Raw genomic sequence first — 27,184 nt, 5'->3', positions numbered from 1 at the left:
GTAGTAGTGAAATCAAAAAGAGGGAGGCGAATGTTTCAATTCCTGCTCTTCATTGTTCAGTGTTTCATTACACTGTTGCTTTCTGGGAGAGAGAGAGAATTTGTTGATCTACTTTGTGTCAATAGGCAGGGGGGGAGAGGCGGGGATGCCTCTTGTGTTTGTAGTCCACAGGTGGTCATGTTTCCCATGGACGAGTCCCCCGTCTAAGGTCAATTCATAATTCATCGTAGCTATGAGCCAGCATGAACAAACACAAAAACGAATGTGATAAAAAAAAACAGGTCCTTCTGTTGACTACAAAACTTGGTAGTATAAATGTGTCAGATAACATCCCGGGGACTCTTTACCATGATAAATATTTAATATGACTGCAACACTGGTTTCAGAGTCAAAGACTAGGACTTTGGAGACGACAAGAGAAATGTCATGCGTGCTTAGGTCCTGATGACAGTCTAAATTATTTAATGGTAGCACTGGGGGGGGGGGGGGGGGGTGTTAGAAGATACCATCTGCTCTCCATGGGAAACGCGGGGAACCACTGGGTGGCTAGGCAGGGACACAGTCAGCATCTCTGATTGAAATCCCAAAAATGTTCCATATGCACAAATAGCTTTTTCTCAAAAATGTTTGTTTGTTTACATCCCTGTTAGTGAGCATTTCTCCCTTGCCAAGATAATCCATTCACCTGACAGGTGTGACATATCAAGAAGCTGATTAAACAGCATGATCATTACACAGGTGAACCTTGTGCTGGGGACAATAAAATGCACTCTAAAATGTGCAGTTTTGTCACACAACACAATGCCACAAGTTTTGAGGGAGCGTGCAAAAGGCATGCTGACTGCAGGAATGTCCAACAGAGATGGTGCTAGAGAATTGAATGTTAATTTCTCTACCATAAGCCGCCTCCAACGTCGTTTTAGAGAATTACAATCAACCGGCCTCACAACCGCAGACCAAGTGTAACCGCGCCAGCCCAGGACCTCCACATCTGGCTCCTTCACCTGCAGGATCTCGTCTGAGGAGTGGGAGGGAGGGGTGCTGCGGAGGATTTCTGTCAGTAATAAAGCCCTTTTGTGGGGAAAAACTCATTCAGATTAGCTGGACCTGGCTCCCAAGTGGGTGGGCATATAACCTCCCAGGCCCACCCATGGCTGATCAGGGCCTAATGAACTTATTCAATTGACTGATTTCCGTCTATGAATTATAACTCTGTTGCATGTTGCGTTTAAAATTGTGTTCAGTATACAAAAACTCATGCTAAAAAATGATCCTCCAATTAACACTGTACCAAAACCCTCATGACAAGGAAAAAAAAGCCCAGAGTATATCCTCACCTCACGCACAAGTCACTTATATCTACAATTGAAGTCGGAAGTTTACATACACTTAGGTTGGACTCATTAAAACTTGTTTTTCAACCAGTCCACACATTTCTTGTTAACAACTATGGTTTTGGCAAGTCGGATAGGACATCTACTTTGTGCATGACACAAGTAATTTTCCAACAATTGTTTACAGACAGATTATTTCACTTATAATTCACTGTATCACAATTCCAGTGGGTCAGAAGTTTACATACGCTAAGTTTACTGTGCTTTTAAACACATAAAATTCCTGAAAATGATGTCATGGCTTTAGAAGCTTCTGATAGGCTAATCGACATCATTTGAGTCAATTGGAGGTGTACCTGTGGATGTATTTCAAGGCCTACCTAAACTCAGTGCCTCTTTGCTTGGCATCATGGGAAAATCAAAGAAATCAGCCAAGACCTCAGAAAAACAATTGCAGACCTCCACAAGTCTGGTTCATCCTTGGGAGCAATTTCCAAACGCCTGAAGGTACCACGTTCATCTGTACAAACAATAGTACGCAAGAATAAACACCATGGGACCTCGCAGCCGTCATACCGCTCAGGAAGGAGATGCATTCTGTCCCCTAGAGATGAACGTACTTTGGTGCAAAAAGTGCAAATCAATCCCAGAACAACAGCAAATGACCTTGTCAAGATGCCGGAGGAAACAGATACAAAGTATCTATATCCACAGTAAAACAAGTCCTATATCAACATAACCTGAAAGGCTGCTCAGCAAGGAAGAAGCCACTGCTCCAAAACCGCCATAAAAATGCCAGACTACGGTTTGCAACTGCACATGGGGACAAAGATCATACTTTGTGGAGAAATGTCTTCTGGTCTGATGAAACAAAAATAGAACTGTTTGGCCATAATGACCATCGTTATGTTTGGAGGAAAAAGGGGGAGGCTTGCAAGCCGAAGAACACCATTCTAACCGTGAAGCACGGGGGTGGCAGCATCATCATGTGGGGGTTATTTTCTGCAGGAGGGCCTGGTGCACTTCACAAAATAAATGGCATCATGAGGAAGTAAAATTATGTGGCTATATTGAAGCAACATCTCAAGACATCAGTCAGGAAGTTAAAGCTTGGTCACAAATGGGTCTTCCAAATGGACAATGACCCCAAGCACACTTCCAAAGTTGTGGCAAAATGGCTTAATTATTGGAGTGGCCATGACAAAGCCCTGACCTCAATCCTATAGAAAATTTGTGGGCAGAACTGAAAAAGCGTGTGCGATCAAGGAAGCCTACAAACCTGACTCAGTTACACCAGCTCTGTCAGGAGCAATGGGCTAAAATTCACCCAACTTATTGTGGGAAGCTTGTGGAAGGCTACCCGAACCGTTTGACCCAAGTTCAACAATTTAAAGGCAATGCTACCAAATACTAATTGAGTGTATGTAAACTTCTAACCCACTGGGAATGTGATGAAAGAAATAAAAGCTGAAATAAATCATTCTCTCTACTATTATTCTGACATTTCACATTCTTAAAATGAAGTGGTGATCCTAACTGACATAAGACAGGGCATTTTTTACTCGGATTAAATGTCAGGAATTGTGGGAAACTGAGTTTAAATGTATTTGGCTAAGGTGTATGTAAACTTCCAACTTCAACTGTAACTGGACTAAAGGTGTGAAACCGAATTCCAAATTAGTGAGCTGGCAGATCACTTTTGATCAGCAGTATGTCGGAGGGCAAACATGTCACAGGGAGGGAGAAAGCTTTGTCCAGGGTTTAAGCTCACGTAGTGTTAGCCACTGTCGTTACCGCTTTTCCCATGACTTTTCTACTCCTATAGGATTGATAGCACACTAAGCCTGTGTTATCCCAGGTACACAGTGTACACACAGACAGCCTTAACCACTGTATAACAGCAGTGGGAAACCACCTAGTGACAAAACCACCACAGGTCTCCTCCTAGAGGAACAGCTTTCGCAAAAGACACATTTTGCCATTTCATTCTAGAAAATGTACCTAAAAAATGGCAACTCCAAGGCAACTAATGGATAATATCTTATTTAACATTTATTTTGAGAGGTAGATATGCTGAGAGCAAGGTCTCTTTCACAGATGAGCGCTACATAAAAAAAAAAAAATACAAACACAACAATACAATAATCACTTTATATAATACAGTATAAAATACAGAGGAGAGAAGAGGTAAAGGGCTGTTTATAACTATGTTCTGCATACTTAGAGGGTTCATTTACTTGGTGGGATAAATCAGAAAAATCAGAAAGAGGTTTCTATTTTCCCATCTCTAACCTTGAGTCATTTGGGCACATTATGAGTGGTCTTGAGACTAAATCACAGGGGAATGGCTGGAGCTGAAGAGTGTTTTGGGAAAATGTCATTCACATCAAACCTGGACCCCTATTGCAATCAACCAATGAAAAGGTCAAGCTTCCATTAGCGTTCTCCTCCTCTTTATCATATGGAACTAACTCTCTACATTTCACTCTCTATACGGTATATAGATGTCTGTACATTTTCTATGTTATACTGCTCCTTAATCCCCAACCACCTCCCTCCTCTTTTACATCGGTGATGGTACTCACAACAGGGATAGGTCAGGAGCATGATGTCATCCATGGCGATGTAGCCTCGCCGCTCCCTGGAAATAGTTGCTTCGATCAGGACCTGGGAAGTAGAATAAAAACTAAAAAGTGAGATAGCTTGGAGTGATAAATCTTGAAACAAGATAAAATCTTTGATTGATGTTATCCTTTATACAATTGAGGCATTTGCATCAAATCAAACTGTCCTCCTCCTGAGGCAGAGATCTTACTTATTATCACAAAGCTCTACACAATTCATTGCACAGTTACTGACCCATAAGATAGGGTAGGGAAAAAGAGAGGACCTAAATCTTTAAGAATGGATACAAATTTGACCCTAACAATTACAGAGGTATTTGTATAAACAGTAACCTGGTTTTCTGTAGTACTATACACTGAGTATTCAAAACATTAGGAACGCCTTCCTAAAATTGAAGTTGCACCCCCCACCCCTCCTTCAAAACAGCCTCAATTAGTCAGGGCATGGACTCTACAAGGTGTCGAAAGCGTTCCACGGGGATGCCGGCCCATGTTGACTCCAATGCTTCCCACAGTTGTGTCAAGTTGGCTGGATGTCCTTTGAGTGGTGGACCATTCTTGATACACACGGGAAACTGTTGAGTGTGAAAAACCCAGCAGCGTTGCAGTTCTTGACACAAACCGGTGCGCCTGGAACCTTCTACCATACGCCGTTCAAAGGCACTTAAGAATTTTGTCTTGCTTATTCACACTCTGAATGGCACACATACACAATCCATGTCTCAATTGTCTAAATGCTTAAAAATCCTTCTCTTAACCTGTCTTTCATAACAAGTGACATCAACAAGGGATCACAGCTTTCACCTAGATTCACCTGTTCAATCTATGTCATGGAAAGAGCAGGTGTCCTTAACATGTAAGACTTTAAACGTCCTTAATAAGCACAATGTCTTGAGTAAAATCCAATTTGGAATTATAACAAAACATTGCACGATTGATCATATTTACACCCTGCCCACCCTGATAGATAAACTTGTCCACGAAAATAAGTCCAACATTTAGGTTTCCAAAAAGCATTTGATTTTATTTGGCATAAAGGACTGTTCTACAAAGTTATTGAAAGTGGTATAGGGGGTAAAACATATGACATAATTAAATCAATACTGGCAATACCTGCGGCATGATAATTGGCAAGAAAAGTACAGAATTCTTTAACCAGGGGTGGGGCCTTTGCCATGGTTGCAAATCTCAGCCTGGCACTTTTCAATATTTACATCAATGAATTGACCACTATTCTAGAAAAATCCCCAGCACCTGGACTCTAAAAGGTGATTCTTCGCAGATGACCTGTGCCTGTTGTCACCCACAGCACAGGGGACCCAACAGCAGAGCCTGGACCTGCTAGAGCAATACTGCCAGATCTGAACCCTAGCAGTAAACCTCAAAATAATGATTTTCTAGAGAAGATCCAGATCACAGGGAATTAGACCAAAGTTCTCAATTGGTACAAAATACACTGCTCAAAAGAATAAAGGGAACACTAAAATAACACATCCTAGATCTGAATGAATGAAATATTCTTATTGAATACTTTTTTCTTTACATAGTTGAATGTGCTGACAACAAAATCACACAAAAATTATGAATGTAAATCAAATTTATCAACCCATGGAGGTCTGGATTTGGAGTCAAACTCAAAATTAAAGTGGAAAACCACACTACAGGCTGATCCAACTTTGATGTAATGTCCTTAAAACAAGTCAAAATGAGGCTCAGTAGTGTGTGTGGCTTCCACGTGCCTGTATGACCTCCCTACAACGCCTAGGCATGCTCCTGGTGAGGTGGCGGATGGTCTCCTGAGGGATCTCCTCCCAGACCTGGACTAAAGCATCCGCCAACTCCTGGACAGTCTGTGGTGCAATGTGGCGTTGGTGGATGGAGCGAGACATGATGTCCCAGATGTGCTCAATTGGATTCAGGTCTGGGGAACGGGCGGTCCATAGCATTAATGCCTTCCTCTTGCAGGAACTGCTGCCACACTCCAGCCACATGAGGTCTAGCATTGTCTTGCATTAGGAGGAACCCAGGGCCAACCGCACCAGCATATGGTCTCACAAGGGGTCTGAGGATCTCATCTCGATACCTAATGGCAGTCAGGCTACCTCTGGCGAGCACATGGAGGGCTGTGCGGCCCCCCAAAGAAATGCCACCCCACACCATGACTGACCCACTGCCAAACCGGTCATGCTGGAGGATGTTGCAGGCAGCAGAACGTTCTCCACGGCGTCTCCAGACTCTGTCACGTCTGTCACGTGCTCAGTGTTAACCAGCTTTCATCTGTGAAGATCACAGGGCGCCAGTGGCGAATTTGCCAATCTTGGTGTTCTCTGGCAAATGCCAAACGTCCTGCAAGGTGTTGGGCTGTAAGCACAACCCCCACCTGTGGACGTCGGGCCCTCATACCACCCTCATGGAGTCTGTTTCTGACCGTTTGAGTAGACACATGCACATTTGTGGCCTGCTGGAGGTCATTTTGCAGGGCTCTGGCAGGCGGAGGTAGCGGTCCTGCTGCTGGGTTGTTGCCCTCCTACGGCCTCCTCCACGTCTCCTGATGTACTGGCCTGTCTCCTGGTAGCGCCTCCATGCTCTGGACACTACGCTGACAGACACAGCAAACCTTCTTGCCACAGCTCGCATTGATGTGCCATCCTGGATGAGCTGCACTACCTGAGCCACTTGTGTGGGTTGTAGACTCTCATGCTACCACTAGAGTGAAAGCACCGCCAGCATTCAAAAGACCAAAACATCAGCCAGGAAGCATAGGAACTGAGAAGTGGTCTGTGGTCACCACCTGCAGAACCACTCCTTTATTGGGGGTGTCTTGCTAATTGCCTATAATTTCCACCTGTTGTCTATTCCATTTGCACAACAGCATGTGAAATTTATTGTCAATCGGTGTTGCTTCCTAAGTGGACAGTTTGATTTCACAGAAGTGTGATTGACTTGGAGTTACATTGTGTTGTTTAAGTGTTCCCTTTATTTTTTTGAGCAGTGTATATAGAGTACTCTACACACTACAATAACTTAGGTTTAAAAATAAGCTCAACTGGACACATACAGTGAATGAGGCAGTAAATTAACTAAGAAAGCACGCAGGGCATTCTACGACATTAAAAAACAAATTCAAATTGAAACACCTTTGAAAATTTGTCTCAAATTAATTGAATCTGTCATTGAACCAACTGCACATTATTGCAGCGAGGTGTGGGGTCCCACTTGCAAAAGAAGATTTAACTCAACGGGAAAAACACCCCATTGAAACCCTGCATGCAGAGTTCTGTAAGATTGCTCAGATGTCCAGAGTAAAACTGCAAACAACGCACGCAGGGGAGAATTAGACCAATATCCACTAATAATAAAAATTACATTTACCAAGCCCTGCTGAGCAAAGAAAATAGTCACCTTATCCGGCTGATGAGTTCACAGACCTGTTCTACAAACACCACAGGACCAGAATATCCAATCAATCAGAATACACAAAAATGATAACACAGTCAAAACAAAACTACATTACCTATTGGGAAACACAATCACAAAGCAAAATGCCAAGCTATCTGACCCTAAATTGACAGTACACCATGGCAAACTACTTGACCATGGTTACTGATCAAAACCTTAGAAAAGCCTTGACAAAGTACAGGCTCAGTGAGCACAGCCTTGCGGTTGAAAAAGGGTAGACACAGCTAAACCTGGCATTTCACGACAAAAAGTTACAAATATAAAACAATGAAAGTGTAATTTCCCAAAATTTGAAACCATTATTCAAGGTTCCAAAGACATTACATTTACATTTACATTTAAGTCATTTAGCAGACGCTCTTATCCAGAGCGACTTACAAATTGGTGCATTCACCTTATGACATCCAGTGGAACAACCACTTTACAATAGTGCATCTAAATCTTTTAAGGGGGGGGGGGGGGGGGTCAGAAGGATTACTTTATCCTATCCTAGGTATTCCTTGAAGAGGTGGGGTTTCAGGTGTCTCCGGAAGGTGGTGATTGACTCCGCTGTCCTGGCGTCGTGAGGGAGTTTGTTCCACCATTGGGGTGCCAGAGCAGCGAACAGTTTTGACTGGGCTGAGCGGGAACTGTACTTCCTCAGTGGTAGGGAGGCGAGCAGGCCAGAGGTGGATGAACGCAGTGCCCTTGTTTGGGTGTAGGGCCTGATCAGAGCCTGAAGGTACTGAGGTGCCGTTCCCCTCACAGCTCCGTAGGCAAGCACCATGGTCTTGTAGCGGATGCGAGCTTCAACTGGAAGCCAGTGGAGAGAGCGGAGGAGCGGGGTGACGTGAGAGAACTTGGGAAGGTTGAACACCAGACGGGCTGCGGCGTTCTGGATGAGTTGTAGGGGTTTAATGGCACAGGCAGGGAGCCCAGCCAACAGCGAGTTGCAGTAATCCAGACGGGAGATGACAAGTGCCTGGATTAGGACCTGCGCCGCTTCCTGTGTGAGGCAGGGTCGTACTCTGCGGATGTTGTAGAGCATGAACCTACAGGAACGGGCCACCACATCTCTGATGAGAATAGGATACCCATCCTGTTGGGGGAGGAAGCAGAGGGCTGTGGGTTGGCAGTGCACAAAATTGCTGCCTGTCATAGGATTTGATTATTATTATTTTTTAACTAGGCAAATCAGTTAATGACAGCCTACCGGGGTGCCTTGTTCAGGGGCAGAACAACAGATTTTTACCTTGTCAGCTCTGGGATTCGATCCAGCAACGCTCTAACCACTAGGCTACCCGCCGCCCCAATTAAGATGATTAGTGTCTGAGAGCCCAGCCAATCTGCACATGTCTCATCACAACTCCATTGTGTCCTCCTCCCAGAGTGCTAAGAACCTTGGCGTGATCCTGGACAACACCCTGTCGTTCTCAACTAACATCAAGGCGGTGACCCGTTCCTGTAGGTTCATGCTCTACAACATTCGCAGAGTACGACCCTGCCTCACGCAGGAAGCGGCGCAGGTCCTAATCCAGGCACTTGTCATCTCCCGTCTGGATTACTGCAACTCGCTGTTGGCTGGGCTCCCTGCCTGTGCCATTAAACCCCTACAACTCATCCAGAACGCCGCAGCCCGTCTGGTGTTCAACTTTCCCAAGTTCTCTCACGTCACCCCGCTCCTCCGCTCTCTCCACTGGCTTCCAGTTGAAGCTCGCATCCGCTACAAGACCATGGTGCTTGCCTACGGAGCTGTGAGGGGAACGGCACCTCCGTACCTTCAGGCTCTGATCAGGCCCTACACCCAAACAAGGGCACTGCGTTCATCCACCTCTGGCCTGCTCGCCTCCCTACCTCTGAGGAAGTACAGTTCCCGCTCAGCCCAGTCAAAACTATTCGCTGCTCTGGCACCCCAATGGTGGAACAAACTCCCTCACGACGCCAGGTCAGCGGAGTCAATCACCACCTTCCGGAGACACCTGAAACCCCACCTCTTTAAGGAATACCTAGGATAGGATAAAGTAATCCTTCTAACCCCCTCCCCTTAAAAGAGTTAGATGCACTATTGTAAAGTGGTTGTTCCACTGGATATCATAAGGTGAATGCACCAATTTGTAAGTCGCTCTGGATAAGAGCGTCTGCTAAATGACTTAAATGTAAATGTAAATGTAATGTCCTCTATGCCATTGTTATTGTCAAATGTATGGTTATTTTTACACTTAATTATTGTTGTTTCTGATTGTCCTGTTGATAATCCTGATTATTAGTATTATTGTCATGATATTAATATTGTAAATGAATCACTTCATTTACAATATGTATATTGTGTCATCATGTCAATAAAGCAATTTTAATTGAAGAGAGAGGAAAAGAGGAATAGATGGATACGTTCCATAGTTCTCTACAAGCCCCTGAGGTCTTGGTGAAATAATGGCTTTATCGGGAGGGCACAATGTGCTGCCTGACACAGGGCCCCATTCAGCATTCTAGACACAGGCAGCTCTAAAGATATAACAGCAGATAATACAGCAATGAAAGGGTCATGTGGCTCTGGGGACAGGTGGCTTCCGTACCCATCCTGTGGTAGAATAAGGTGGAGGTCTGTGGGCGCCAGTGAAATCCAATCAATATCAAATCACCGCCCCCAGTAATAGTGAGACAGTTATTAGACACGGCAGCGAGGTTTGTTTTCCCAGCATCGAGGGCAGCCTGCCCACACATATGATCGAAGTGCAGCCCTGACTTATTGTTTGTCAAAATGCCCGGGTCACTCTATTGTAATGTGCAAGTACTTAAACAGGGAGTCAAATTGAGATAAAACAAATTTACAAGAGAGCACTGTATAAGTTTACAAATAAAGATAGCTGGGAAATCGAAACATATCCCAGATCAGACAAGAAACAAATCAAATCAAATGTTATTTGTCACATGTGCCGCAACAGTTGTAGACCGAACTGTGAAATGCTTACTCACAAGCCCTTAACCAACAATGCAGTTTTAAGAAATTAGACTTTATAAAAATATTTACTAAATAAAGTAGAGTAAAAAAAAAAATATATATATATATATACAGTTGAAGTCGGACGTTTACATAAACCTTAGCCAAATACATTTCACAATTCCTGGTATTTCCTAGTAAGAAATCCCTATTTTAGGTCAGTTAGAATCACCACTTCATTTTAAGAATGTGAAATGTCAGAATAATAGTAGAGAGAATGATTTATTTCAGCTTTTTTTCTTTCATCACATTCCCAGTTTGTCAGAAGTTTACATACACTCAATTAGTATTTGCTAGCATTGCCTTTAAATTGTTGAACTTGGGTCAAACGGTTCGGGTAGCCTTCCACAAGCTTCCCACAATAAGTTGGGTGAATTTTGACCCATTCCTCCTGACAGAGTTGGTGTAACTGAGTCAGGTTTGTAGGCCTCCATGCTCTCACACGCTTTTTCAGTTCTGCCCACAAATTTTCTATAGGATTTAGGTCAGGGCTTTGTGATGACCACTCCAATAATTAAGCAATTTTGCCACAACTTTGGAAGTATGCTTGGGGTCATTGTCCATTTGGAAGACTGATTTGTGACCAAGCTTTAACTTCCTGACTGATGTCTTGAGATGTTGCTTCAATATATCCACATAATTTTACTTCCTCATGATGCCATCTATTTTGTGAAGTGCACCAGTCCCTCCTGCAGCAAAGCACCCCCACAACATGATGCTGCCTCCTCCGTGCTTCATGATTGGGATGGTGTTCTTAGGCTTGCAAGCCTCCCCCTTTTTCCTCCAAACATAACGATGGTCATTATGGCCAAACAGTTCTATTTTTGTTTCATCAGACAAAAGGACATTTGCTTCAAAAGTACGATCTTTGTCCCCATGTGCAGTTGCAAACCGAAGTCTGGCTTTTTTATGGCAGTTTTGGAGCAGTGGCTTCTTCCTTGCCGAGTGGCCTTTCAGGTTATGTAGATATAGGACTCGTTTTTACTGTGGATGTAGATACTTTTGCACCTGTTTCCCCCAGCATCTTCACAAGGTCCTTTGCTGTCATTCTGGGACTGATTTTCACTTTTCGCACCAAAGTACGTTCATCTCATGACAGAACGCGTCTCCATCCTGCGCGGTATGACGGCTGCGTTGTCCCATGGTGTTTAAACTTGCGTACTATTGTTTGTACAGATGAACATGGTACCTTCAGGCGTTTGGAAATTGCTCCCAATGATAAACCAGACTTGTGGAGGTCTACAATGTTTTTTTCTGAGGTCTTGGCTGATTTCTTTTGATTTTCCCATGATGTCAAGCAAAGAGGCACTGAGTTTGAAGGTAGGCCTTGAAAAACATCCACAGGTACACCTCCAATTGATTCAAAGGATGTCAATTAGCCTATCAGAAGCTTCTAAAGCCATGACATCATTTTCGGGAATTTTCCAAGCTGTTTAAAGGCACAGTCAACTTAGTGTATGTAAACTTCTGACCCACGGGAACTGTGATACAGTGAATAATACGTGAAATATTCTGTCTGTAAACAATTGTTGGAAAAATGTCTTAACCGACTTGCAAAAACTATAGTTTGTTAACAAGAAATTTGTGGAGTGGTTGAAAAACGAGTTTTAATGACTCCAACCTAAGTGTATGTAAACTTCAGACTTCAACTGTATTATAACGATCTTGGTGTAGCTGGTGCAGAGGAGTCAGGCGCAGGACAGCAGAGATGAGTAATAAAAGTAACTTTACTCAATAATATACATTCCATGTAGTAAATACCAAGCCCACACAAAAGGACCGAAATACATAAAACAAACACGCTGTCACGACTCCCACCGAAGGTGGCTCCCCTGCCTGTTCGGGCGGTGCTCGGCGATCGTCGTCGCCGGTCTACTAGCCGCCACCGATCCCTTTTTCCTTTTCTGTTAGTTAAGTTTTATTAGTTGCACCTGTTCCTGTTTGTTTCTTGATTTTTGGTCTATTTAAGCCTGTTAGGCCCGCTTAGGTTTGTGCGGGATTATTTGTGTTCTCTGTCGGTAGTGGATGTGTTTTCATTGTTCTCCGGATCGTTTGCCCTGTGTTTGGGCTGGTCAGTGTTTATGCGCCCTGTATTTGGCGTGACCGTTTTGTGCCGGATAAATAAATCTACAAATCACTGAACCCTCTGCTCTCTGCGCCTGACTCCTACCCACAACTTCTAGTAAACCGTGACACACGCACAAAAACCATGGAGAAAACAGAGGGTTAAATAATGAACATGTAATTGGGGAATTGAAATCAGGTGTGTAAAACAAAACAAAACAAATGGAAAATGAAAAGTGGAACGGCGATGGCTAGAAGGCCGGTGACGTCGACCACCGAACGCCGCCCGAACAAGGAGAGGGACCGACTTCGGCAGAAGTCGTGACATGTATATACAGTGGGGAGAACAAGTATTTGATACACTGCCGATTTTGCAGGTTTTCCTACTTACAAAGCATGTAGAGGTCTGTCATTTTTATCATAGGTACACTTCAACTGTGAGAGACGGAATCTAAAACAAAAATCCAGAAAATCACATTGTATGATTTTTAAGTAATTAATTTGCATTTTATTGCATGACATAAGTATTTGATCACCTACCAACCAGTAAGAATTCCGGCTCTCACAGACCTGTTAGTTTTTCTTTAAGAAGCCCTCCTGTTCTCCACTCATTACCTGTATTAACTGCACCTGTTTGAACTCGTTACCTGTATAAAAGACACCTGTCCACACACTCAATCAAACAGACTCCAACCTCTCCACAATGGCCAAGACCAGAGAGCTGTGTAAGGACATCAGGGATAAATTGTAGACCTGTACAAGGCTGGGATGGGCTACAGGACAATAGCCAAGCAGCTTGGTGAGAAGGCAACAACTGTTGGCACAATTATTAGAAAATGGAAGAAGTTCAAGATGACGGTCAATCACCCTCGGTCTGGGGCTCCATGCAAGATCTCACCTCGTGGGGCATCAATGATCATGAGGAATGTGAGGGATCAGCCCAGAACTACACGGCAGGACCTGGTCAATGACCTGAAGAGAGCTGGGACCACAGTCTCAAAGAAAACCATTAGTAACACACTACGCCGTCATGGATTAAAATCCTGCAGCGCACGCAAGGTCCCCCTGCTCAAGCCAGCGCATGTCCAGGCCCGTCTGAAGTTTGCCAATGACCATCTGGATGATCCAGAGGAGGAATGGGAGAAGGTCATGTGGTCTGATGAGACAAAAATAGAGCTTTTTGCTCTAAACTCCACTCGCCGTGTTTGGAGGAATAGAAGGATGAGTACAACCCCAAGAACACCATCCCAACCGTGAAGCATGGAGGTGGAAACATCATTCTTTGGGGATGCTTTTCTGCAAAGGGGACAGGACGACTGCACCGTATTGAAGGGAGGATGGATGGGGCCATGTATCGCGAGATCTTGACCAACAACCTCCTTCCCTCAGTAAGAGCATTGAAGATGGGTCGTGGCTGGGTCTTCCAGCATGACAACGACCCGAAACACACAGCCAGGGCAACTAAGGAGTGGCTCCGTAAGAAGCATCTCAAGGTCCTGGAGTGGCCTAGCCAGTCTCCAGACCTGAACCCAATAGAAAATCTTTGGAGGGAGCCGAAAGTCCGTATTGCCCAGCGACAGCCCCGAAACCTGAAGGATCTGGAGAAGGTCTGTATGGAGGAGTGGGCCAAAATCCCTGCTGCAGTGTGTGCAAACCTGGTCAAGAACTACAGGAAACGTATGATCTCTGTAATTGCAAACTAAGGTTTCTGTACCAAATATTCAGTTCTGCTTTTCTGATGTATCAAATACTTATGTCATGCAATAAAATGCAAATTAATTACTTAAAAATCATACAATGTGATTTTCTGGATTTTTGTTTTAGATTCCTTCTCTCACAGTTGAAGTGTACCTATGATAAAAATTACAGACCTCTACATGCTTTGTAAGTAGGAAAACCTGCAAAATTGTCAGTGTATCAAATACTTGTTCTCCCCACTGTATATAATGAGGCTATATACAGGGGGTACCGGTACAATAACTGCCGGATAGAAACCTTTATTCAGTTTGGCATACAAAAAGTAACTTGAACTACCTTTGCCGGTTGGAATGTGCATGTAGGAAGCAACCTAGTAATGTCCTGTACCCAAGCCCCAGGATAGCACAAAGATTTTGCCCCGGGAACCCGATATGCTTTTTACCATAGAGCTGCAGGTGATAATGACTGGTGAGATGGCAGAGGAGGTCTGGCAGTTGATAAGACTATGCAATTAGTCTATTAAAACTGAATATCTGACTCCATAAAGATTATTTAGCAATATGCATTACACTATAGTTAAGTAACAGTATTAGAAAGGTCAAGAAAGGTCTAAGAATTGTCTATATCAAAAGCAGATATTTAACATTTTACTGCAGTGGGCTAAACCAGGGTCACACAGAGTGTTTCAAATCTACTTTGAAACAAAAGTATACACCTCACACACATGGTTATGGTCTTAAAAAAATAAAACACCTGTAACATGTCAGATATAGGTTCAATTATGAGTTTGCATCCCAATATTACACTTTATATACATCACAGAAGACTGAAATATAACACAAATGTTTGACATATAAACCACGGATTTGAGGTGTAAAAATAAAGTTTATTAATTATGAAAAATATTAACATTCCATCCTTGAGGCCACTAGAGTGTGATTTGGTCATTTGACTGCAGGAAAGGGGTATCATTGTAAAATGAATGGATTCACATACAAGGCATAAATGTTACAAGGCAATGCTAGCATGATCAGAGATAGAGAAAGATAAGTCATAGCCTGAAATGTCGTGCCCCAAGAGTCCAGAGAGAGACAGAGAGAAAGAGAAAGAGATAAAGAGAGAGAGAGAAAGAGAAAGAGAGAGATAAAGAGATAAAGAGAGAGAGAGAAAGAGAGAGAAAGAGAGAGAAAGAGAGAGAAAAAGAGAGAAAAAGAGAGAGAGAGAGAGAGAGAAAGAGAGAGAGAAAGAGAGAGAGAGAGAGAGAGAGAGAGAGAGAGAGAGAGAGAGAGAGAGAGAGAGAGAGAGAGAGAGAGAGAGAGAGAGAGAGAGAGAGAGAGAGAGAGAGAGAGAGAGAGAGAGAGAGAGAGAGAGAGAGAGAGAGAAAGAGAAAGAGATAAAGAGAGAGAGAGAGAGAGAGAGAAAGAGAGAGAGAGAGAGAGAGAGAGAGAGAGAGAGAGAGAGAGAAAGAGAGAGAGAGAGAGAGAGCAAGAGAGAGAAAGAGAGAGAAAGAGAGAGAGCGAGAGAGAAAGAGAGAGAGAGCGAGAGAGAAAGAGAGAAAGAGAGAGAGAGAGAGAGAAAGAGAGAGAGAGAGAGAGAGAGAGAGAGAGAGAGAGAGAGAGAGAGAGAGAGAGAGAGAGAGAGAGAGAGAGAGAGAGAGAGAGAGAGAGAGGATCCTTTTATTACCATTTGACAATGTTTGGATTCCAAATTTGAGATGTTGACCCAATAGTATTACTGTAGAGTTAACCTCCAATCAGATATCAGACCTACAGAATGTAATGACAACAGGACCTCTGCTGAGGTGAGACAGAATGGGGGTTGGAGAGCAACAGAGAGAATGCTGAATTCCGGAGAAGACAATAAACCATCTTGCATACAGGTGATAAGAGTCACTTCAGGGTCTGGGCCGCCCTACATCTGTATGATATTTCTGTCCTGTCTGTGAATGCGTGTGAGCGTATACAGTGCCTTGCAAAAGTATTCATCCCCCTTGGCGTTTTTCCTATTTTGTTGAATTACAACCTGTAGTTTAAATTGATTTTTATTTGGATTTCATGTAATAGACATACACAGCATAGTCCAACTTTGTGAAGTGAAATGAAAAAAAAAATACAAACGGAAAAGTTGTGCGTGCATATGTATTCACCCCCTTTGCTATGATGCCCCTAAATAAGATCTGGTGCAACCAATTACCTTCAGAAGTCAAATAATGAGTTAAATAAAGTCCATCTGTGTGCAATCTAAGTGTCACATGATCTCAGTATATATACACACCTGTTCTGAAAGGCCCCAGAATCTGCAGCACCACCAAGCAAGCGGCACCATGAAGACCAAGGAGCTTTCCAAACAGGTCAGGGACAAAGTTGTGGAGAAGTACAGATCAGGGTTGGGTTATAAAAAAATATCAGAAACTTTGAACATCCCACGGAGCACCATTAAATACATTTTTAAAAATGGAAAGAATATGGCACCACAACAAACCTGCTAAGAGAGAGCCGCCCACCAAAACTCACGGACCAGGCAAGGAGGGCTTTAACCTGAGAGGCAACAAAGAGACCGAAGATAACCCTGAAGGAGCTGCAAAGCTCCACAGCGGAGATTGGAGTATCTGTCCATAGGACCACTTTAAGCCATACACTCCACAGAGCTGGGCTTTACGGTAGAGTGGCAAGAAAAAAGACAATGCTTAAAGAAAGAAATAAGCAAACACGTTTGGTGTTCGCCAAAAGGCATGTGGGAGACTCCCCAAACATATGGAAGTACTCTGGTCAGATGAGACTAAAATTGAGCTTTTGGCCATCAAGGAAAATGCTATGTATGGCGCAAACCCAACACCTCTCACCACCCAGCATGGTGGTGGCAGCATCATGCTGTGGGGATATTTTTCATTGGCAGGGACTGGGAAACTGGTCAGAATTGAAGGAATGATGGATGGAGCTAAATAGGGAAATTTTTGAGGAAAACCTGTTTCAGTCTTCCAGAGATTTGAGACTGGGACGGAGGTTCACCTTCCAGCAGGACAACTGCTAAAGCAACACTTGAGTGGTTTAAGGGGAAACATTTAAATGTCTTGAAATGGCCTAGTCAAATCCCAGACCTCAATCCAATTGAGAATCTGTAGTATGACTTAAAAATTGCTGTACACCAGCGGAACCCATCCAACTTGAAGTAGCTGGAGCAGTTTTGCCTTGAAGAATCGGCAAAACTCCCAGTGGGTAGATGTGCCAAGCTTATAGAGGCATACCCCAAGAGACTTGCAGCTGTAATTGCTGCAAAAGGTCGCTCTACAAAGTATTGACTTTGGGGGGTGAATAGTTATGCATGCTCAAGTTTTATTTATTTTTTGTGTTATTTCGTGTTTGTTTCACAATAAAAAATATTTTGCATCTTCGAATTGGTAGGCATGTTGTGTAAATCAAGTGATACAAACCCCCACAAAATACATTTTAATTCCAGGTTGTAAGGCAACAAAATAGGAAAAATGCCAAGGGGGGTGAATACTTTCGCAAGCCACTGTATGCCTGTGTATGTTTGTGTGACACTGAACAAATTGGTCTGGTAGTGTGCTAAGTCACCATGGCTCTCCTGCTATTTCTCAGAGAAAGACATTTAGCCTGTGTTCACGCAAGCAGCCCAATTATTCCCACTAATGGGTATTTTGACCAATCACATCAGATTTTTTCCCCACATCAGATCTTTGTCAAAGCTGATCTGATTGTAAAAAGACCAATGAGTGAAAAAAAATCCAAATTGGGCTGCCTGTGTAAACGCAGACCGAGTAGCCTTTTGGGAGGAAAGGTTGAAATAAATCAGAAGCAGAGGGATCAGACTTTATGGTAGACAACTTAGAAATACCTTCACAGTTTAACTGAAGGTGCAATTATTCTCTGCCGAGCTAAAGCACTCAATGAGAGATTGATTGCAGGCTAATCTTTAATTGTCTCGGCCATTAGGGCGGCAGGTTATTTAAAGAGGGAGACATTCAAAACATTTGTTTCAATAAACAACAGTCTATAGATTTCAAAGAGGACCACTTTACCAATTAAACTTTCCATATACATTTTACATTTACATTACATTTAAGTCATTTAGCAGACGCTCTTATCCAGAGCGACTTACAAATTGGTGCATTCACCTTATGATATCCAGTGGAACAACCACTTTACAATAGTGCATCTAACTCTTTTAAGGGGGGGGGGGGGGGGTTAGAAGGATTCCTTTCTCCTCTCCTAGGTCTTCCTTAAAGAGGTGGGGTTTCAGGTGTCTCCGGAAGGTGGTGATTGACTCCGCTGACCTGGCGTCGTGAGGGAGTTTGTTCCACCATTGGGGTGCCAGAGCAGCGAACAGTTTTGACTGGGCTGAGCGGGAACTGTACTTCCTCAGAGGTAGGGAGGCGAGCAGGCCAGAGGTGGATGAACGCAGTGCCCTTGTTTGAGTGTAGGGCCTGATCAGAGCCTGAAGGTACGGAGGTGCCGTTCCCCTCACAGCTCCGTAGGCAAGCACCATGGTCTTGTAGCGGATGCGAGCTTCAACTGGAAGCCAGTGGAGAGAGCGGAGGAGCGGGGTGACGAGACTACATATGTGCATAGTTTATTCTAATCAGAGGTTACTTTACTTTGAGAAATAAAAATGCATCGGAAAATAAATGTCTGGGCATGCAGTGATTTAAGACTGAAATAAAATATGCATTACGAGAACGTATTAAATAACGCTGGAATGCCAGACCTTTAGAAGTGGTTTTCATATATACAAATCAAGAGAGAATTTATTTGGAACTATAAAAATACTAGCCTCCACCCCTTCATTTTTGGTCGGGAACTGGCATTTAGATGCCAAGGCCTTGCACTCACCATTAGACCAAATCAGGGAAAGATAATTGCTCCTTAAATCAAATCAAATTGTATTGGTCACATACACATGGTTAGCAGATGTAATGCGAGTGTAGCAAAATTATTGTGCTTCTAGTTCCGACAGTGCGGTAATATCTAAAAAGTAATCTAACAATTCCACAACAACTACCTAATACACACAAATCTAAAGGGGTGGAATAGGAATATGTACATATGAATATATGGATGAGCGATGACTGAGCGGCATACGCAAGATGCAATTCATGCTATAAAATACAGTATATACATATGAGATGAGTAATGTAAAATATGTAAACATTATTAAAGTGGCATTATTTAAAGTGACTAGTGATCCATTTATTAAAGTGGCCAATGATTCAAGTCTGTATGTAGGCAGCCGCCTCCCTGTGTTAGTGATGGCAACATGGTAAGGCACATCTGACCAGGTTGTCTAAGGAACTGTATTTGTCTTTCCATGAGAGAGGGGCAGACATAGAGGGGGAGAGGGCAAGAGATCAACAGTCCCTGGTTAAACTTAAGATTGCCTGTCTGTCTGTCTGTCTGTCTCGTAGATCGATTAATCACACACGTTTTGTTTATAAAGCCCCAATTCCACTGTATCTATCTTCATTGTTAACCTATAGAAGTACAGACTACAGGACTCGGTATCGGGTGGTTAACTCTGGAGATCCCTACGATTACTGAGGAGGGCCAATCGGCCTTTTGTTTTTTGCACCTTATGTGTGGAATGATATCCAAAATACTTTAAAGTTGGAAGAATTGGTGCCCCTAGGGCAGGGCTCTCCAACCATGTTCCTGGAGAGCTACTGTCCTGTAGGTTTTCACTCCAACCCTAATCTAGCACACCTGATTATATTAATTAGCTGGTTGATAAACTGAATCAGGTTAGCTACAACTGGGGTGAAGTGAAAAGACTACAGGAGAGTAGCTCTCCAGCAACAGGGTTGGAGAGCCCTGCCCTAGGGCATTTCATTGTTGTGTGTGTATATATATGGATGTGTAGTTTTACATTTCGATGTGTATTGTGTACACAGGGCTCACCTAGAAATGAGACCCTCTGTTAAAATAAAGGTTAAATAAATGTTTTAATAAAAGCCAGGGAGTCAACGTGGCTATGTGTGTCCCTAGGGTGTGGTGAAAGAACAAAGGGAATTGGACAGACATAGCCAAATCATTCATTTATTTTTGGTCTGGTAAGGTCATTATTTTCCTATTCTTTGATTTGTCTTTCTCACCCGCACTCCATCCTTTCATACAAACCAATCAATTCCTTGTACAAACAGAATCTATCAATAAAAGACAACAGAGCATGAAAACAGCATGTAGACAGGAGTCCTCATTCCTGCCCAATGAGCCATACAAGTGTGTTTTTTTATAGAAATCCCTCCCACTATGTTCCTTTCCTCTCTGGTTATGAAAGCAATATGTAACTGTGGTGGCCATGGGGAACTTTGGAAACAACCTGGATTCAAGGGTAGACGTAAGATAGTAAAATAAAATAAAACGTAACACTCCAATTAGTTTGACATGTTAAGTTTCGTATGGTATGTATGTGGATGTCCATCATCCATTTCATATGATATGTTACGAATTTCAATTGTATGATATGTTATGAAATGTGATTCGTACAATACTTTATGAACTGCAATTCGTACAATATGTTAAAATTTCAAAACGTATGATATGTTACGAATTCAAATTTGTTGTGGCTAACATTAGCTAGTCTAGGGGTTAAGGTTAGGTTAAAAGTTTAGATTATGGTTAGGAGAAGGCTTAGATAACATGCTAAGTAGTTGCAAAGTAGCTAAAACTAGTTTGTAGCAGGGTTGGGATCAATTACATTTTAATTACAGGTAATTCCCGAAAGTAAAGCAAATTTCAGTGTACTTCCTGAATTGAAATGGAATTGACCACAAACCTGGTAAGGAGTTGAGCTAAAATGCTAAAGTTGTCCGTGATGAGATTCGAACATGCAACCTTGTTGTGTTATATGTCTCCCCATCCACCCCTTTCTAAAGATCTAATTTAACTGCCCTGTATATAAGAATATGCACAATGGCTTCAGAAAGTATTTACACCTCTTTACTTTTTCCACATTTTGTTGTGTGACAACCTGAAATTAAAACGGATTACATTTGTTTTTTAAATGTCAGTTGCCTACACACAATACCCCATAATGTCAAAGCGGAATTATGTTTTTAGAAGTTTTTACAAATTCATTAAAAATGAAAAGCTGAAACGTATTGGGTCAATCAGTATTCAACCCATGTGTTACGGCATGGGAGTAAACATTTGGTTAACAAGTCACATAATACAGTGCATTTGGAAAGAGTTCAGACACCTGGACCTTTTCCTAATTTTGTTACATTACAGCCTTATTCTAAAATGTATGAAATCGTTTTTTCCCCTCATCAATCTACAAACACCGCCCCATAATGACAAAGCAAAAACTATTTTTAGAAGTGTTTGTAAATGTATTAAAATAAAAAACGGAAATATTACATTTACATAAGTATTCAGACCCTTCACTCAGTACTTTGTTGAAGCACCTTGGCAGTGATTACACCCGCATGTCTTCTTGGGTATGGCACGACAAGCTTGGCACATCTGTATTTGGGGAATTCCCCCCATTCTTCTCTGCAGATCCTCTCAAGCTCTGTCAGGTTGGAAGGGGAGCATCACTACATCATCACTACTTTCAGGTCGCTCCAGAGATGTTCGATCGGGTTCAAGTCCGGGCTCTGGCTGGGCCACTCAAGGATATTCACAGACTTGTCCCGAAGCCACTCCTGCGTTGTCTTGGCTGTGTGATTAGGGTCGCTGTCCTGTTGGAAGGTGAACCTTCCCACCAGTCTGAGGTCCTGAGCATTCTGGAGCAGGTCTTCATCAAGGATCTTTCTGTACTTTGCTCCGTACATCTTTCCCTCGATCCTGACTAGTCTCCCAGTCCCAGCCGCTGAAAAGCATCCCCACAGCATGATGTTGCCACCACCATGCTTCACCGTAGGGATGGTGCCAGGTTTCCTCCAGATGTGACCCTTGGCATGCAGGCCAAAGAGTTCATTCTTGGTTTCATCAGACCAGAGAATCTTGTTTCTCATGGTCTGAGAGTCCTTTAGGTGGCTTTTGGCAAACTCCAAGCGGGCTGTCATGTGCCTTTTACTGAGGAGTGGCCACTCTACCATAAAGGCCTGATTGGTGGAGTGCTGCAGAGATGGTTGTACTTCTGGAAGGTTCTCCCATCTCCAAAGAGGAACTCTGGAGCTCTGTCAGAGTAACCACTCGGTTCTTGGTCACCTCCCTGACCAAGGCCCTTCTCGCCCGATTGCTCAGTTTGGCAAAGCGGCCAGCTCTAGGAAGTCTTGGTGGTTCCAAACTTATTCCATTTAAGGATGATGGAGGCCACTGACTTCTTGGGGACCCTCAATGCTGCAGACATATTTTGGTACCCTTCCCCAGATCTGTGCCTCGACACAATCCTGTCTCGGAGCTCTACGGACAATTTCTTCAACCTCATGGCTTGGTTTTTGCTCTGACATGCACTGTCAACTGTGGGACCTTATTTAGACAGGTGTATGCCTTTCCAAATCATGTCCAATCAATTGAATTTACCACAGGTGGACTCCAATCAAGATGTAGAAATAGCTCAAGGATGATCAATGGAAACAGGATGCACCTGAGCTCAATTTCGAGTCTCATAGCAAAGGGTCTGAATAGTTATGTAAATAAGGTATTTCTGTTTTTATTTGTAATACATTTACACAAATGTCTAAAAACCTGTTTTCACTTTGTCATTATGGGGTAGTGTGCAGATTGATGAGGAATATTTTTAAATAACCCATTTTAGAATAAGTCTGTAACGTAACAAAATGTGGAAATTTCAAGGGGTCTGAATACTTTCTGAATGCAATGCAAGTTGCATGGACTCACCACTCTGTGTGCAATAATATTATTTAACATGATTTTTAAATGACTACATGTACATGGACCCCACACATACAGGTTTTCCAATGCCTCGCAAAGAAGGGCACCTATTGGTAGATGGGTAAAAAAAAACAGACATTACATATCCCTTTGAGCATGGCAAAGTTATTAATTACACTTTGGATTGAGAATTTGTACACCCAGTCAATACAAAGATACAGGTGTCCTTCCTAACTCAGTTGCCGGAGAGGAAGGAAACCACTCAGGGATTTCATCATGAGGCCAATGGTGACTTTAAAATAGTTACAGAGTTTAATGGCTGTGATAGGAGAAAACTGAGGATGGATCAACAACTTTGCAGTTACTCCACAATACTCTCCTAATTGATAGAGTGAAAAGAATGAAGCATGTACAGAATACAAATATTCCAATACATGCATCCTGTTTGCAACAAGGCACTAAAGTAATACTGCACAAAAAATGTGGCTTAGCAATTCACTTTTTGTCCTGACTACAAAGTGTTATGTTTGGGGCAAATCCAATACAACACATTACTGAGTACCATTCTCCATATTTTCAAGCATAGTGGTGGCAGTATCATGTTATATTCTGCTTTCCTCCAGACATTGGGGGATTAAAACTTCTTATGGCTTGGGGGCAGTATTTCGACATCTGGATGAGAAGCGTGCCCAAAGTAAACTGCCTGTTACTCAGGCCCAGAAGCTAGGATATGCATATAGTATTGGTATATTTGGATGGCAAACACTCTAAAGTTCCCAAAACTGTTAAAATAATGAATGTGAGTATAACATAACTGATATGGCAGGCAAAAATCTGAGGAAAATCCATCCAGTAAGTGGGATCTTTATGATGTGGGTATTTTCAATTGAATGCCTATAGAGTATCTAATGGGTTAGGACCCAGATTGCAGTTCCTATGGCTTCCACTAGATGTCAACAGTCTTTAGACATTGTTTCAGGCTTGTTTTCTGAAAAATTAAGAAGAATGAGACCTTTCTGTCAGTGGACTGTAGAATCATGCAGAGCTGGTTTGCGCGCGTGACCGACGGCGTGTCCTTCATTTTTTTTCCTTTCTATTGAATACGCTATTGTCCGGTTGAAATATTATCGATTATTTAGACAATTGACAACCTGGGGATTAATTATAAACATCGTTTGACATGTTTCGAAATAACTTTAAAGATACTATTAGGATGTATTCGTCTGCATGTTTTGACCGCCTTTGAGCCTGTGGATTACAGAACAAAACGTGCCAACAAAACTGAGTTTTTGGGATATAAAGAGGGACATTATCGAACAAAACTAACATTTATTGTGTAGCTGGGACTCTTGTGACTGCAACCATATGAAGATCTTCAAAGGTAAGTGATTAATTTTATCGCTATTTCTGACTTTTGTAATTCCTTTACTTGGTTGTAAAATGTTTGTATGCTTTTGTAAGCGGGGCGCTGTCCTCAGATAATTGCATGGTATGCTTTCGCCGTAAAGCCTTTTTGAAATCTGGCAAAGCGGCTGGATTAACAAGAAGTTAATCTTTAAGCCGATGTATAAAACTTGTATTTTTTATGAATGTTTATTATGACAATTTCTGTATTTTGAATTTGGCGCTCTGCAATTTCACCGGATGTTGTCTAGGTGGGTCGCTAGCGGAACGCCTGCGCCAGAAAGGTTAAATCACCTTGCAGCAGGACAATAACCTAAAACACAAGGTCAAATCTACACTGGAGTTGTTTACCAATAAGACAGTGAGTTGGCCGAGTTACAGATTTGACTTAAATCTACTTGAATATCTATGGCAAGATCTGAAAGCCAAATCTCAGACTGGCCAAAAAAAATAAAATATAAAAATGGGCAAAAGAACACAGACACTGGACAGAGGAAGATTGGGGAAAAGTGTTATGGACAGATAAATCTAAGTTTGAGGCGCAGAAAAAATGTAAAGATGCTGGAGGAGTGCTTGACGCCATCTGTCAAGCATGGTGGAGGCAATGTGATGGTCTGGGGGTGCTATAGTGGTGGTAAAGTGGGAGATTTGTACAGGGTAAAAGGGATCTCGAAGAAGGAAGGCTATCACTCCATTTTGCAACGCTATGCCATACCCTGTGGATGGTGCATAATTGGTGCCATTTCCTCCTACAACAGGACAATAACCCAAAAGCACAGCTACAAACTATGCAAGAACTATTTAGGGAACAAGCAGTAAGCTGGTATTCCGTCTATAATGGAGTGACCAGCACAGTCACCAGATCTCAACCCTATTGAGCTGTTTTTGGAGCAGCTTGACCGTATGGTACGTAAGAAGTGACCATCAAGCCAATCCAACTTGTGGGAGGTGCTTCAGGAAGCATGGGGTGAAATCTCTTCAGATTACCTCAAATTGACATCTAGAATGCCAAAGGTCTGCAAGGCTATAATTGATGCAGATGGAGGATTCTTTGACGAAAGCAAATTTTGAAGGACACAATTATTAATTAGTTAAAAATCATTATTTATAACCTTTAACGTTTTGACTATATTTCTGATTCATTTCGCAACTCATTTCATGTATGTTTTCATGGAAAACAAGGACATTTCTACGTGACCCCAAACTTTTGAACGGTAGTGACTATGCATAGATAATAACAGAGAGTAGCAGCAGCATAATGGTTCTGTGATATCATTTAAGACTTTATAACGGAAACATTGTAACTTTAAGAGCTTTCACAATATATATGTCAGGGTTACATCTAAATGTTGTGGAACATATATGATTACATATGAAACTATTTGTGAGAAGATGAAATGTAATTTTAGCCTTCTAAATTAGATAATTGTTTTCGCCAGTCAGTAACCACGCCCACGTGAACACAGACATTATGCAAAAAAGATGTAAAGCCCCTTTTTCCCCAGAGTGTTTATAAAAGGACTCCTAACAAAATGTACATTAGACCAGACAGCGTGGAGCGGTGGCGACACGGCTGAGAAATGGTTTAAAACTAAAGACCAGTATATGGACGGCAAGCCAGACGTCACAAATGGTTTAAAACTACTAGACCAAAAAGCGTGGAGCTGTGGCTACACGTGTAAAATGGTTAGACTCTACCAGACCAGAAAATGGTTAGACCCTCTGAAACTCAACAGAGAAGAAGACCGCCTGCAGCGCTGCATGTAACATAGTCTAGGAAACTCGACCGAAGACGAGAAAAAAAGAACATGTCCCTATCAAACGACCATTGGTACGTCTGATGTATTTATTCTAACAGACAATTCCAGAACAAAGGACACCTACTACAACTACTAAGGACATGGTGACCTCTGGTAGACAACCAGACACTTACACAACCAGAGACTTTCTGTCAAACTATCGTCACAGACTGATCAGGCGATTTCAACAGAGAGAGACGACAAAGCCATTCAAGCATAAATATGTACATTACTTTTCTAAATCCGAATGAGTGGTTGTTAGGGTCATTTACGATGAGAGTATTATTCAACTGTATGTACAATAGTTGAATTCCTTTGTCTCCCCTTCTCCCGCTCTTTCTTTCCCCACCCCTTCATTGTCTTACCAGAGGTCATAGCGGGATAGTCCACTAGGGACGTTTCATTGCATTATGTTAGTGATTAATTCAACCTATATTATGTGTGTTTATGTATTTCTGTGTGATTATTTAGTTAGTTAGTAAATAAATAACTAAGACAATTTGTGTATCGCTGGATGGACATCAGAAATAGAGGAAGGACTAAAAACAAACAAATTATAACTGTTGTAAAATAGATTGTGTCTGTAAAATGTGTATAATATGTATAAACTGAAGGTAGAAGCCTAAGTGTTATTGTTTATTAGTTTACTCCAATTGGGTAAAGGGTGGTAGGGTTTGCGGGGAATAATAAAGGCATATTCTAAAAAAAAGTATGTATATAGGTATGTGTATGTATGTATGTATATATGTGTATTTGTATGAATGTTTATGTATGCATTTGTATATGTATGGGTATGTACGTGTATGTATATGTATATGGACATATATATATATATATTTACCCCAAAAAGATATGGGGGATTGGAAATGATGCAGACAATTACATTGATGGAAGTAACAATCTTTCCACATTATTAAGCTGATCCTCCCCTAAAAAACATATACAGTGGGGAGAACAAGTATTTGATACACTGACAATTTTGCAGGTTTTCCTACTTACAAAGCATGTAGAGGTCTGTAATTTTTATCAT

At 42.2% G+C, this 27,184-nt stretch overlaps 1 protein-coding gene across 8 annotated transcripts in view; it reads right to left on the bottom strand.

Moving 5' to 3' along the window:
* Positions 1-27,184, bottom strand: part of ptprub (protein tyrosine phosphatase receptor type Ub) — a 341,711-nt gene that overhangs the window by 154,864 nt on the left and 159,663 nt on the right. For all 8 annotated transcript variants that reach the window (XM_071384254.1, XM_071384256.1, XM_071384252.1 and 5 more), the window contains exon 4: positions 3,920-4,001. In XM_071384254.1, the coding sequence (XP_071240355.1) occupies positions 3,920-4,001 (82 nt within the window). The remainder of the gene's footprint in view (positions 1-3,919; positions 4,002-27,184) is intronic.

The sequence above is a fragment of the Salvelinus alpinus genome, chromosome 35 (assembly GCF_045679555.1).
Source record: "Salvelinus alpinus chromosome 35, SLU_Salpinus.1, whole genome shotgun sequence".
NCBI lineage: Eukaryota > Metazoa > Chordata > Actinopteri > Salmoniformes > Salmonidae > Salvelinus > Salvelinus alpinus.
The sequence above is the reverse complement of the archived record's forward strand: the minus strand, read 5'-3'. Positions and strand labels throughout refer to the sequence as shown.